Below are 13,982 nucleotides of genomic sequence, written 5' to 3'. Positions count from 1 at the left end.
GGATAGGATGGGGAGGGATATCGTGGCGAGGCTGAGACGGATGGCCGGCCTTAGCTAGCCTTATGAGGTGAGGGGACAAGGCAGTCCCTGATCGGGTTCTTAACGAGATCCGGGGTACACATACATGGACTTGATGGCCTCTTTTCATTTGGCACGAGTGTCTATCCTATTTTCTTTGCTCTGAATATGGGGTTGCGAGGGATACGTTATCTTCGTCTTATCACATGTAACATGTAACAACAGCAAGAACATTTGGCCTTTATGAGAATTTTCCTGTGGCTGGTGCCACCAAACTGCCAAAGGGGTGTCCTATCCTGGCTGCTGGGAACGTGGCTTTGAACCGTGGAGGTCGGCCTTCATGACATCACATGTACTAAAAGGGAAAAAAAGGTACCTTAGGTAGAGTTGAGAGGATTTTCTTATTGGTTGACATTGTCTGACGATTGTGACGGTTGAGATACAACCGTGTTTGCTGTGCACATACGTGTGAAAAGGCCTTGGTGGGCACCTAGTCCAGCGTGAGAAAAAAAAAAGCATTGCTCAAAAGCATCAAAGAGGTAGTCGCCAGGACTTGCGGCCTTTTGTTCCCTTCCTACCTATCTGTTATACCTGTCAGGGAAACAGACAACATTCACAGTCCCAGGACGAACATCAAAACAAGCCAAACTCGAGGCCGTCCGTCAAGCACAAGCAAAGCACCAACAGCACACAAGCACCAACAGCACACACGCACAAACAAACAGCAAGCATGGCAACAATAATCAATTTTTGATGACCCCCCTTTCCGCCCACCACTCACCCACCCCCAAAAAGCAAAAGCGCCCAAATGCACTCATTACCTGCCCGCCCGCCCAGTCTCATGCCCTTTGGTTTTCTTGTCATGTCATCTCATGTCATATGAAGAGAAGAGTAAGAGAGAAAATCCCATACCACCACCACCACCACAACAACAACAACAACAACAACAACAACAACAACAACAACAACAACAACAACAACAACAACAACAACAACGATAATCAGAGGTAAGAAAACATTGGCAAAGGAAAAAAAAAATACCGCAAGGCCCTCGACATGAGATACATAAAAAGGCAAACTCATCGTCAATTTCGCCTACGAAACTTTTTTTTAGAGAAAAATGTGGATGTGTGCTTTTTGCTTCGAGTGCTCCCCCCCTCTTTCCCTTCAACAGAAAGAATGCAGAGAAAAAAAAACAGAAAAGGCCATGAATATTTCCGCAGTTTAACCCCCTCCCCCCTGGGAGCCCCGGCATAAAAACATCAATATTCCCTCTTTTTTTTGCGTTGCCAACCCCCCCACCCGGTTCCCGTTGAATATCTCAAACGCCCCGACAACAGCAACAAAGACAGTAATAACACATGGGCACCATGAAAAAAGGGTCATCATCTCATCCTTTGCTAACTCAGATAACGCTTCTCTCTCTTCCCTCCAATTTAGTGGTGGTAGTTGTTACCCCAACCACGGGGCTGAGAGTTTCCGCCGTAGTAACCGCCGCCGAAGCCCTGGTTACCATAGCCGTACGAGCTCTGCTGGCTCTGTCCGCCAGTCGCGCTCATGCCGTAGCCACCAGCGGCCGTGTGGCTGCCGTGGAGGCCAGCATGGCCCTGCTGCATGTGACCGGGATAGCCGTATTGACCCATACCGCCCAGGTTGGTCTGCTGGGCAGATTGCGGGGGAGGAAGCCCAGACTGAGATGGTCCGTTGTTCGCTGCGGAGCCGGGTCGGGCAGCGACGCCGAGAGAGGGGCTGGGTCCGGCAGCGCCCTTGGCATCTCCGAAGGACTTAATGTCGTCGACAGCAGAGGGGACAGCGCCGGGCTGAGTGCCGGGAGCGTTGAACGACGCAGCCTGGGACTGGTAGCCAGAAGCACCGCGGCTGAAGGCATCATGCATGCCACCAAATCCAGATTGCTGCTGAGCCGACTGAGATCCCGCACGACCGTAATCGCCAAGACCAGCACCAGCGCCCGCAGCAGCGCCACCGGTCTCCCGGTGAAGAGCAGACTGGCCAAAGCCAGCGCTAGGGTTGGAGTAGCCATAAGGTCCCTGCGACGCAACACCGTATTGGTTGGGCTGATATCCCACATTGCCCTTGCCGTAGGGAGCATAGCCGCCCTGACCGTACTGTCCATATCCGCCCATGTACCCACCATAGTAAGGGCTGTTGGAGTAAGGGTGGTAGGGATATTGATCGGGCTGAGGCTGCTGACCATGTTGAGTCTGGCTAGTCTGGCCGGCCTGGGGAAGAGCCGACGACGCCGACGTAGCAGGAGCCGTAGTGGTTGGTGTTTCCGCAGAGGGAGCGGAGCCAGAACCGAAGCGGGATTGGCCGTGTTGGGCACCGCTCTGGGGGTACTGGCTGATGTTATCAGTCTGGGCGGTGCCATATCCACCGAAACGCTGGGCTTGCGAAGAGGGGCCGTCCTGAGAGCCCTGCTGTTGGTTGTAGTTATAGCCACCATAGAAACCTCTTTGGTCGCCAGAGGTGTAGTAAGAAGGATAATCGTTGGGAGCAGAGCTAAACGCTTGCTGCTGGTTCTGGGTTTGGGCAGCAGGCTGCGTCTGCCCTTGGAAGCCGCCCTCGAACTGCGATTGAGTGGAGGCAGCGGCGGGTTGCTGCTGACCGAACGAATCAAAAGGCTTCGAGGGAGGGAAGGAGCTGTGCTCTTGAGCGGCAGTCTGCTGGCCAAAGCGACCATACTGCTGCTGGTTGTGTTGCGCGGCCGGCTGGGGAGCTGTGTTGTTTATGTCGGTTAGAAACATGTTCCTCGTCTGCGATGCAAGTGAGATGGGCATACCTGGGGCGGCAACTGGGGTGATGGCAGGGACCGCGGCAGGAGCAGCGGCTAGATTTGTGTCAGCAAGTAACCAAGACAAGACAGCAGGGGAAGTCTGAGAAGCCATACCAGCAGGACCTGTTGGAACCTGGGAAGCAGGCTTCTGGGTAGGGGTAGGGAAGCTCTCTGGGGCCGCTGGGGGCTGAACAGGGGGAAGCGAAGCTCTGGGTTGGGCAACAGGAGAATCCTGGGGAGGCTGGGGACGGGTCTCGGGCTCTTCACGATCGCCATCAATGTCGTCCTCAATGCCACCATTCAGGCTGAAAGCACCAAACTGGACAGTAGTGCGTTCGACCTCGGCACGGTTGCCGGGCATGCGAACGGCCTCGAGCTGATCCAAAACACGACGGGGGAAAGCTGGGGTGCGAGTTGTCGCCTTGGTCGCAGTCGCGGCGAAGCCACTGCTGGGAGTGCGCTCGGCCTGGTGCTGTTGCTGGGAAGCAGACAAGGGAGTTGCTGTAGCGCTGCCAGCGGCTCTGGGATCCCAAGAGTCGGCAGCTTCACTTCTCGTGGTCTCGGTCGCTGGGGGCTCGGTTGTGCCAGGGACCTTGTCGAGGTTCTCATCCGTAAGCGCGTCCTTGGAAGGTGACAAGGCAACTTCGGGAATGGCAACAGCGGGTACGACGGGAACAACAGGAATGACTGGCTCAATGACAGGAACAACAACAGCGGGCTGCTCCTCCTGGACAGGTTCGGGAACTGGCTCTTCCTTCTCTTCGACTGGCGCAGCAATCTCGGGCTCGGGTACGACCTCGGGCTCGGCGGGAGCGGGGGGAAGTGGCTCAATGACGGGAGTAGGTTCGGCGGGAGGGGGAGCAGGTACTTCCTTGGGCTTAGGGGCAGGCTTAGGAGTGGTCGACTGTCTCAACATGCTGGCCCATGTCTTTGGGGCATCGGTAGAGGGCTTTGCGGGGGCAGCGGCAGGGGTAGGTTCAACGGCGGCGGGAGCAGGAGCAGATTCGGCGGGGGTGGACTCAGTCCATTCGTTAGATTCGGCAGTCGGGGCAGAGGTATCCCATTCGTTAGATTCCTCAGTTGGGACAGAGAGAGGCTGGTTCTCCTTGACACGGGGACCGTTGGTCGAAGGGTGGATCGACTTTCCGCGACCGCCTCCACGACCGCCGCGCTCGGTCGCTCTGCCACGACCACGGCCACCTTCGACACGGCCACCTCTTGCGTTCCGTAGGCCGCCGGCAGCGCCAGAATCGGCAGTCGTTGTGGTGAATGTGTCATTCTTAGCCTTGGTCTTCACGGGCTTCGAGACCTCGTTCCACTTGGAGAAAGTGCCTAGCGAAATCAGAACAGCGTTAGTAAGGGGAAAGGCATCAGCAGAACCATTGTCAGCTTACCGTCCAGAATCTTGAAGGCAGCCTCATCCGGGTCGCCGTCCGTCTCGCGGAGAGCGTAGAGGATATCAGCATCAGTCCAGTCGGACACGATGTTCTTGATGTTGACAATGTGCTGGCCGTAGAGCTTGCGGAGTTCGCTAATCTCGCCCTCGTCCTCCAGGGCTGGCGAAGAAGATTCTGTGTCGTGTTGCGTGGTGCCATTAGTACCAGCAGAACGGGCAGTGGTGCGACCTCCTCCCCGAGTTGAGAAGCCGCCGCGACCGCCGCGGGCGGAGCCCCTGCCGCGCGGGGCAGATGGCCTGCTCTGTACCTCAGACATTGCTGAGAGTGTGAATGTGGTGTGGTGGTTGGAAGAGATTTGGCGACGGGTCGCGTCACCAGCGGCAGCCCGGTTCAAATCACTGAGAAGAGTGGTTTTGACTGTGCGAGGGACAAGACGTCGGGGCAAAATGGGGGGGTCGAGTCGACGATAGTCAGGTCGTTGGTCAAAAAGCGGTCGGGGGTTGGGGGAGAGTCGAATCGAATCGAGATGCGATCCGGGAAGATGAGATCGAGCCGATGTTGTCGGTAGGAAGTGGCAGGAGAGCCAAGTGCGGATTGTCGAAGGGAAGCGAGGCAAAGACAGACACACACACCCTGGGCCAGATTTTGTCGATTCAGAATTGGTCCGCTCACAAAGTGCACCTGCGAAAGCAGTGACCACCCACACCCAGCAACAGAGCCAGCCAGCAGCCAGCAGCCAGCACCTAAAAACCCACCATTCAACGCGTCCCAATGCAACCAAGCAGCCCCCAACTTCAGGGCATCAAACACGCCAGGGCAGCCTCGAAGTCATTGTTTCACTTTGTAGTTATGGATAGTCCAAGATATATTTCTCACTTTTCCTTCCCGCTAGATTTGATTCCTTTTCCCGGATCCTGTTTACAGCTCCTTTCCATTGTACGTATCCCTCTGGACTTTGCACAGGGCATCCCCTCTTCCGCCATACCTTTCCCAAGGTAAGGTACCTGGTCAGGTACCTCTCATAACCAACCCAAGTCTAGGCATAAACACAACAACGCATCCGTCACGAGGAATTCCTTGGGATCGGTGCCCTTTGCTGCAATTGGAGACAACTGGAGACAAACTGGGGGACCCCACCGCTTTGCTCAACCACAATGATTCAGAGCTGAGTGAGAGATGGGGTTTTGCCTCTTTGGAGAGGCACCTGATCACCCGACTTAGTCTGATCACGAGAGACCCCAAGTCTGGGGCAAAAGGTAACCAACCGGCTTGTCAAACAAAGGAAAAGGGGCAAAAAGCAACCCCGACAGAGAGGGCTGGGAGGGCAAGAAGGGCTGTGGTATGCAGGAAATTGCAGCAATTCAGCTGCAGCCTCCCCAGAATGGACGAGATGCCGCCCTCTCCAGTCAGGGACCCTGGAACCAGACGACGTCAGGGCTCTGGCCAGGTACGATCCCCAACACGGCATAGCGTCAAGCTGTTGGGTTGCACATCACATACATAGGTACCCCTGATGTCGATGATACAGAATGCAAATCAATGTTTATCTTCTTGATTGTGCTGTCGCGGTTGAAATGCCAAATGCTATGGAATTTCTCCATATTCTGGCACACCGTTGATGCCCGAAACCGGCGTTTGGTGGAAGGGCACCAGCCACTGTTTGCAGGAGGATGATCTGGACAATTAGCGTCGTCCCTACTGAACTCCACGAAGCACGGCTGCTTCCGCCTGTGAATGGTCTTGTCGCTTGTCTTGGTTCAGAAAAGCTACTATGGGGACCGGTGGCCGGTAGCATGTAACGGGCACCAGCCTTAAAGCTGCGGAGAGGCTCAACTTTCACACCAGCCAGGAAGAAGAGTACGACTCGTCGGTCGAGTTTCACCTCTCGACAGATGTTTGCTTAAGAGCTTTAGAGTCGGGAAAGTGGCACGTGACAGAGGGGATGCCGAAACTGATAAGATAGCATTGCCTTGGCATTACTGCGCACAGAGTGGGAACATTGTCTCTTTTCTGATTGGTCATGAAATCTGGACCTCAGCTGGCTGGTGTGGGGTTGAACCGTCATCAGCTCACGTCAAGCAAGTCAACACCAAGGAGTCCAAGCTTGAGCTCGTCACCCGTGATCACCTAGATACAATCACCCTTCCCGACAGTCAACCAGCCACAAAATGTCCAAAGCAAAGGGGTGGCAGGCCGTCTCCAAGACGATATCTAGCTTGGTGCCCCCAATCCATCAACCGCTGCCCCTCAGCAAACGCGATTCCCAGCGCCTTCTCGATGCCCTCAAAACCTCCTTTCGCAGCGAGTTGGACAGGCAGCATGGCCCTTCACCTAACCCCCTATCCGGCCCGAAAGCATCAACCACCCTGACTTCAGCTTCTGCCTCCTCAGCTGAGAAGCCCGACGTTCCCCACCGACCTACCGATGTCCATCTGCACTCCATCCTCAACAACCCTTTGCTCAACCAAGCGTCATCACCACGTCGAACATCGGGGATAGGCTCGCCATACGACCATGATAAGGAGGTCTTTCAACAAGCTGTGGCAAAGGGCCTCATGACAATTCCACGAGCCCACGGATTCCTCCTCAAAATCTTCAAGACAGCCGAGAAGAACACATTAAGCCAATCACCACTCTATGTACCATTGCAAGGCACCGGCGCCGGTCTTCTCGTCCTCCAATGGCTCAAGGCTTCCGGACAACACAACACCTATTCCTGGCTCAGCAACCAAAAGTTCAGCGTCCTGTTGCTACGCTTCATGATTGCCGAGGGTCTTGACGACATGGTGTGGATCTGGCTGGAGAGAGTGATGAAGCAAGCATCATCTGTCAACACCATGCACTCGAGGATATGCTCCGACCTTCTTATCAAGCACTTTATTGCTGCTCACACCTGTACCGAAGGACTCCGAGACGCCTATTCTTCCGTCATCCAGGTAGAGTCTATGCTCAAGAAGAACGAGCTCCCATTGAACCAACTGGGTGATGCTTGGAGTTTAGTAGCATGGAACAGTACCGTTGCTTCATGGAAGCATGCCAAGGCACCTGTCAGTCTCTTTGAGCCCTTCGTGGCCATGAGCATCGAGCTGGAACGTCGCTTGCACGAGAGGGCTCATCTTGACTTGTACCACCCAACAGATCCGTCCGCAGAGCTGGCGCTGCAGTACTTCCGCGAAGACGACTCTTTTGTCAAGAGGTTACTGTCGCAGTGGGATCCAGCAGCTGCGCCAAAGATGCCACCTTATGTACAAAGGGTTATGGCTTTGGGCATTGATGCTGCCAACCATCTCATGAGTGCTGACCGGGTAAGGGAAGCAAATACTATCTTGGACTGCATCAGTGGTATCCAGAATAGGATCCAAGAGATTGTTGGCGGTGGCAGTGGGGAGCTGAAGCCGGCGGTTTAAAGGGCTCGGTGGGATGGTGAAAGGAGTGATTTGAGCTGTTGATGACGAATTATACCAGCGCTGAAAATGCGCACAAGTCCAGATGGACATGCATAACAAGGGAAACATGGGATCTGGGCATAGGAGTTTAACTAGGACCACAACTGCCCTTGCCGAAATGGGATCAGAGGCATACGGCCACAGAATATGGGACAAAGCGGCGCACGGAAATATATCGGTTTAATGTACATACATTTTGGTAACAACACAGCATCTGAAAATTCCACTGTCTTTGAAGGCTCTGCATTTACATCAAGAAGAGTCTAGTCGTATATATTTCTCGTTGCCTCGTAATCATCATTTCTCTTCCCGTGTACATAAAATGACCGCTTCCCATCCATCCAGAAAAAAAGGGGGTATCCAAACTTCGCCAACAAGAAAGTAGTAACGACAGAAACCCAGTTATTTTTACCCAACTCAAGCGCTCGTAACCTCGCCCTCCAACCCATTCACCACCCTCAACGCCCTCCTCGGCTTCATCACCACGCTGAAAAAGCTCGGCTCCTGCCCCTCGAGCAACCGCTCCGTCGAACTGGCGCTTTCCCCGCTCGTACTCCCCCTTCGTTCAACCTTTTTGCCCATCCCAACCTCCTCGTCCTGAATATGATCACCAGGTGACGCCCCCGAAGGTCCAGAAGCAGTAGTATTGACCGCAGTCTGGCTACTCCCTTGACCACCCTCCTGATCTCTCCACCACTGCCCCGGCCGCTGTGGCACCCCAAGATCGTGGTGGGCGCCGTCGTCGTCGTCAAACATTGTTCTTGGCTCCACCCCCCCTGCGCCGGACGACGTCGCAAAAAGTGAGTCCGTCGTGGAGGTAGACATCCGATTGGAGGGGTAGTACCGCTCTTTTTCCGTGACGACCGTTCCGTGGTTGCTGCCGCTCTTGTTGGACTTTTTGCTTCCTTTTCTCCCGCCGCCGAAGAAGGCCGCCAGGCCGGAAAAGGTGCCGGTTGAGGCTCCTGCCGGACCGGAGTAGCGGTTTGCGACGGCGAGGTGGGAGCGGTAGGCTTTTACCTGGCGGCGGTACAGCCAGGCGCAGTAGCCTAGGTAGAGGGCTGCTAGCCCGGCCAGGGCGGCGATGACGCCTGCTGCGATAAGGCCTCCTTTTCGGGATTCGGCATTGTTATTGTTGCTGTTGTTGCTGTCGGGAGATTGGGGGTCGGAGCCGGGGGGAACGGTGGAGGTTGCGTCGGGGCCCCAGGCGGTTACGGTTGCTGTGCTACCTGGGAGTGTCCAGATGGGGGGTTTGCCGGTGGCGAAGGGACCGGCGGTGGGTTTACCGACTAGGGGTTGGGAGACTGTTGCGCCGCCGGAGGGGGAGCCGCCGATTACTTCTGCTACGGGGTCGGGGACGGTGTACCCGTAGGAGGCGCCTAAAACGGAGTTCTCGGGGGAGATGTCCGGGGGGTGATCGAGGGAGTTGAAGCGGGAAGACCAGGTGAGGGAGGAGGCGTTGAAGACCCAGATGCCAGGGGATTCGCATGGGGTGGAGGCGCCGGTGTAGCCTCCCAGAACAATGATTTGGCCGTCGCGGAGGTTGCAGGTGTGGCCGGCGCGGGCTTTGGGCGCGGTGGAGGAGGAGGAGAACGAGGGGGCTTTGATCCAGGTGAAGGCGGGGATGGAGAGAATGTACATGTCGTTGTACTGGGTTTGTGTTTCCTGCAAGATGTCAGTGTTCGCCTCTTCGGATTGCAGAAAAAGGGAAGCCTCACCCCAAGATCTTGACCACCATACACATAGATCTGAAAGCTACTCGCATCCGGCGCGCTCGCCACAACCGCACAAAGATTCACCCTCACCCTCGGCGCCTCCCCAGTCGTCTCCTGATGATACCACTCCGACGTCTCGATGTCAAAAACATCCAGCGTCCTCAAATCATCAATCAGGTCCCCTCCCACTTTCCCTCCCGCCAAACCAATCAATATCCCCCTCTCTCCCCAGCCTGGCACAAACACCAGTGCCGCATCTCCCCGTTCCGAGAAGGCATCCTGCACCTGCAACCCTCCCTCGGTAATATTTCTAAACGCACCCTCACTCCCCGCCCCATCAATCCTCAACCCGTCATTCACATAGCCCGGGTGGGTAAACTCCAACAAACTCTTCAGGTACAACCTCGGCACATGTATCGACCATCCAGGTGTGGTGTGGCTGTCTAGATGTCCACCAAAATACCAACTCAACCCCAACTCAGGCACAGAGATACCAGCTCCTTCGGCGGCGCGCTCAAGGGGGATGTCAGCGTCGGTGGAATAATTCCCCGCGGTTGTCTTTGGGTTTTTGAACTCGTCCCAGGACTGGGACTTGATCGAGTAGCGCCAGATGGAAAGCGGAGGGACGTCTGCGACCGGTTTGTCTGAGAATTGCCCGCCGTAGAGGTAGAGGTTGTTGTAGTCGTTCCACAGGTAGCCTAGGGATACAGCGGGGGGACCGGAGGGCTGGGGGAGGCCGCGGAGGGAGGGGGAGGTGATGTCCCAGCTGCGGGTCAGGTCGAGGACGAGGAGGTTGTTGTCTGCAGAGAGGTGAGCAAGGAGCAGGTAAAGGTGCGATAAGTGACAGGTGCTTACTCCAGTTGTCATACGTCTGGTCGGGCGTATTCGATGCCTGGCCGCCGTAGATATACAGAGTCCCGTTCAGCTGGGCGGCTTGTTTCAAAAAGTCAGCGTGGTCAAGTTGTGACACAAAGTAGGCAGCCGGTCAACTCACTCTGATGAGCCCATCGCTTGCACGCTTTGGTTGGGCTGTCAGCCCTCGTCTCGAGTATCGGCCCGGGCTTCATATCTCGATAGTAGATCACGCCGGCGTCGGCACCAGCAAGCGGCGCAACCTCCTCAGCACCCTTGTAATAACTAAACGCAGGAATTACCACAGCAATAAGCAGTGCAATCGTGGAGAGTCGCGTGAAGCTAGAAACGCTGGGAGGCGGCGCACTTGATGCTGTCCTCACTCTCGGCCGTCGACCGGGCGTCAACCTCGAGTACCACGGCTTCTGTGATGGTGATGTTGGTGACTCGGCTTCGTCTCGCTCGTCTCGTGGTTGCCGCTGTTCAGTATCGTCCTTCCCATCGTCACTCGTATTTCCCTGCGCGGTGTCTGGTCGATGTGTGCTTGTTGGTGAGGCGAGTCCCGTGATTTCTCCAAACTCGTGCTCGCTGAAATAGGGACCGTTGGGTTCCTCCGTGTCCAAGCCAACCTCCCTAAACACCGACTTGCGATCTTTTCGAATCTTTCCCGTCATGGAGAAGAATAACGGCGGCGTTCCTGAGCCTTCGCGAATTCGATCATTGGTGCATCTGTGGTGGAACTTGGGCCTGGCGGGGCGGGTTGAGGATATTTCAGGGTCCGAAGAGCTCTTCGGTAGTTGGCCGACGGCCATGGTGACAGCAGCCGTCCTGCAGTGTCGTGTTGCGTCTTCCTGCGTCCTGCTGCAAAGCCACTGATGACGATCGCCGCCGACCTCTGGCCCAAAACGATAAGGAAGGGTGCCAGTGTTGCCACTTTGACCTAGCAGGTTTGGAGGGTAGGAAAGGCCACCAGCCACACGCAAGCAATGAGGTCACAGCACGGGAAGCCGAATGTGTGATATTCCTGGAAGTGTTCTTCCAGTGATATAATGGGGCGAGAAAATGGTGAGGAAGAGGGAAGCATAACGGCTCACAACTCGAGTCTGTGGAGGGTGCATGGGGAAGACGAGAGGGTGGGCTTTACTTTAATGTGCCCAGAAATACGAATAAGAATCAGGAAATGCAAAATAACAACCCCTCTTACGCTTTCATTGTTTTCCATTTCTTTTGCCCATGTTTCTCGGCACTCTACACTAGAGGCGTGGAGGCGTCCAAAACGGCCTGGAGGTGTGAAGATCCAGGACACGGTGCAAGGTCAAGCTTGGTGGTCAGCAAACGCGGTTTGTGCAACGGGGCTCCAGCAGGTTGACAGCTGTTGGAGTGGAAAGCAACGCTCCAGAGGCAACGACATCATCGGCCGCGGGCAGCAGCAAATGGGAATTCGTCAAGAACCGCTTTCCATGGTCCAAATCTCGATCCTAGCAAAAACATGTCGAGTGTGGCCGTGCCTTGGCCCGGTTGCCGGCAGTTCCCTTGCCGGCAGGAACACAGGGTCGTATTGGTGAACGTGCCTCGATGACCTCATCCACTTTCATGCTGCTCTCTGCCTTGGCAGCCATGCCATTCAACACCATCCTCCGAACCAGCAATGCGTAAATTAAAACATTTCACGGGGTCGGGTGTCAGTCAGCTTTTGCCTGCAGCAAGGCCGCAAGGGTTCATGGCAATACTGGAGAGAGAATAATTCCCATTCAGAAGGGGTGTGTTTGTTGGAGAGGGTGGGGCCATTTCTGCGTCAGCTTGTGGCTCGTCCCATGTGTGGCTTGAGTGTGGCTGTGCAGCCCCTGAACCCCTATTCCATCTCAACCACCTTTAACATGAACATCCGGCCCAGTATGATAAGAGCTGACTTTGGGATACAGACTTCTCTGAAACATTTATATTGTACTACGTATCGAACCACCAGCCTGTGTAACCTGTCATCATGAAGCTGGAAAATGGCGAGCAGCTGAGCCAGGTCGAAGTTGGGCAGAGCAAGTTCACCAGCTATTCTTTCCCTCTGAGCCGGTTATAGAGGGCTCTTTTTCCCTGGAGGGCTTCGATGTGGAGCCACTGGTTGGTTGAGGCAGGAACTACTGGCACACCCCGCCTCTAAGTAGCCCTTTCCTCGGTGAGCCGGGAGTAGTGAGTTCAGGCCTGGGCCGTCTAGGTATTTTTCGCGCCCAATTGAGTCTCCTCGAGGATCTCCATGAAGCTACATACTTTCATTATCATTGCAACTATCAACAAAGGAAGAGTTTTGAGTCTATCAAACCTACCCACCTCGTCATCTCGCGCCTTTGGTCTATCGGACATCAGTTCAACATGTGTGTGGTAGATTGGTTCGATTATAGAGGCACAATCCAGGACCCTGATTCATGCCACTCCGCTCAGCCAGTCACAGTCCACAATTGTGAAACAGAAACCTGTTCCTTTGAGATTATTGCACAGTCATGCGGCTTCCATCCATGTCGGTTCCGTCCAAGCTACACGATTGTCATTCCGCTCCCGTGTTCTGACCATCTCGACAAATACATCAATCAAGTGCAGCAGGCCTGGAACGACGTCCTTGCAAACACGATGGTCGACGACCTGAAGAAGATTGAACTACCAAGCTACGGACTTCTGGTCAAAGACGCCATCATGAGCTACTAGGATCGACGATTTGGGAGATTTTTGGGCCACACCAACAGCATTTATCATCACAGGACAACTTACCCTAGTCTTTATCGTGGAGGGGCACCTGGCTACGATTACACAACCCAAGCCCCTTATCCCCCGCCTGATACCAGCCAGTGGGTTTCATTTTGCAGAGATATGAAAAAGGCAGGACAGCTCTTCGCCGACAGCAGCCGAGGTATTCAACTATGGAAGTGGAAGGACGGGAAACCCCCAGAGGTGCAACGCTTATTTTAGTTTAAGGATGTTACCCGAGACACAGAGACATAGCTTCCACACTCCAGCCACGTTGAGCTCCTGCGAGAAAGTGTCACCGACGACTTCGGGCTATGGTGTCAATATGGGAACTAGAATGGTTGATTTTCGTTCTGTTTTCGACTAAAGCGCGCTGAAGCGAACTGGATCGTGCGGCTGGTGCTGTTGGTTTTGGCATTTTCCCTGTGTCCATGGTTAAGCTTAACATTATTTTGTATCCTGGAGACAGAAATGCACCAGAGTTCAGGGTTTAGCATCACCGTTAATTGAGCCTGTATTGCCTTTTTCAATAGTCTTGCTTCCTAAATTATACCTCGATGAGGGAACTAAGCAACATTGGGTTCATAACGAGCTCTCAGATAGGCGGATGCACGGGACCCACGGAAGTTGAGCCACTCACACAGGATGAGAGGAGGCAGAGGTCTGCCAGTTTCAACTGATCTCGCAAGGACATGTCAAAACTTTAACGTATCGTGAAGTGCTGAAATGGCCTGGCATCATGTCACGTGGTAGCACATCGCATCTATCCATGTTTCAAAGTCAAGAAACTAATGACAAAGACTGCAGAACGAGAATACCTACACACTCCCACACATAAGGCCCTCTTGGCCATTGCAGACAACTATTACCCATTCAGCAACCATACTCTATTCTAACCATTTCTGACCACAAAACCTCCAGTTTTCTACCAAGCGCGAAACATCTATCTTCGACTTCGTCATGTGCCGCGCAGTCAAATACCTGTCTATCGGTACAATACAGCGGTTTACCACCTGCAAAAACCACAAAC

General features: G+C 54.5%; 3 protein-coding genes across 3 annotated transcripts; 1 reads left to right on the top strand and 2 right to left on the bottom strand.

Annotated features, from left to right (window-relative positions):
• Nucleotides 1–854: 854 nt before the first annotated feature.
• Nucleotides 855–4,891, bottom strand: DEF1 (RNAPII degradation factor). Its single transcript, XM_062881331.1, has 4 exons — nt 4,207–4,891; nt 2,819–4,144; nt 981–2,755; nt 855–944 (listed from the first exon to the last, which is right to left on the bottom strand). Exons 1-3 carry the CDS (start codon nt 4,523–4,525, stop codon nt 1,455–1,457), a joined length of 2,946 nt encoding a protein of 981 aa, XP_062730050.1. The 5' UTR covers nt 4,526–4,891; the 3' UTR covers nt 855–944; nt 981–1,454.
• A 1,486-nt stretch (nt 4,892–6,377) lies between these two features.
• On the top strand, nt 6,378–7,616 carry QC761_609120 (uncharacterized protein; the record flags this gene model as incomplete). Its single annotated transcript, XM_062881330.1, has 1 exon — nt 6,378–7,616. One exon carries the CDS (start codon nt 6,378–6,380, stop codon nt 7,614–7,616), a length of 1,239 nt encoding a protein of 412 aa, XP_062730049.1.
• Nucleotides 7,617–7,891: 275 nt separating this feature from the next.
• QC761_609110 (uncharacterized protein) lies at nt 7,892–11,928 on the bottom strand. The gene is made up of 4 exons (XM_062881329.1): nt 10,362–11,928; nt 10,223–10,300; nt 9,371–10,167; nt 7,892–9,317 (listed from the first exon to the last, which is right to left on the bottom strand). Exons 1-4 carry the CDS (start codon nt 11,029–11,031, stop codon nt 8,073–8,075), a joined length of 2,790 nt encoding a protein of 929 aa, XP_062730048.1. The 5' UTR covers nt 11,032–11,928; the 3' UTR covers nt 7,892–8,072.
• Nucleotides 11,929–13,982: the final 2,054 nt, after the last annotated feature.

Source organism: Podospora bellae-mahoneyi, chromosome 6 (genome assembly GCF_035222275.1).
Source record: "Podospora bellae-mahoneyi strain CBS 112042 chromosome 6, whole genome shotgun sequence".
Lineage (NCBI taxonomy): Eukaryota > Fungi > Ascomycota > Sordariomycetes > Sordariales > Podosporaceae > Podospora > Podospora bellae-mahoneyi.
Note: the sequence above shows the minus strand (reverse complement) of the source record. Positions and strands in the feature narration are given on the sequence as shown.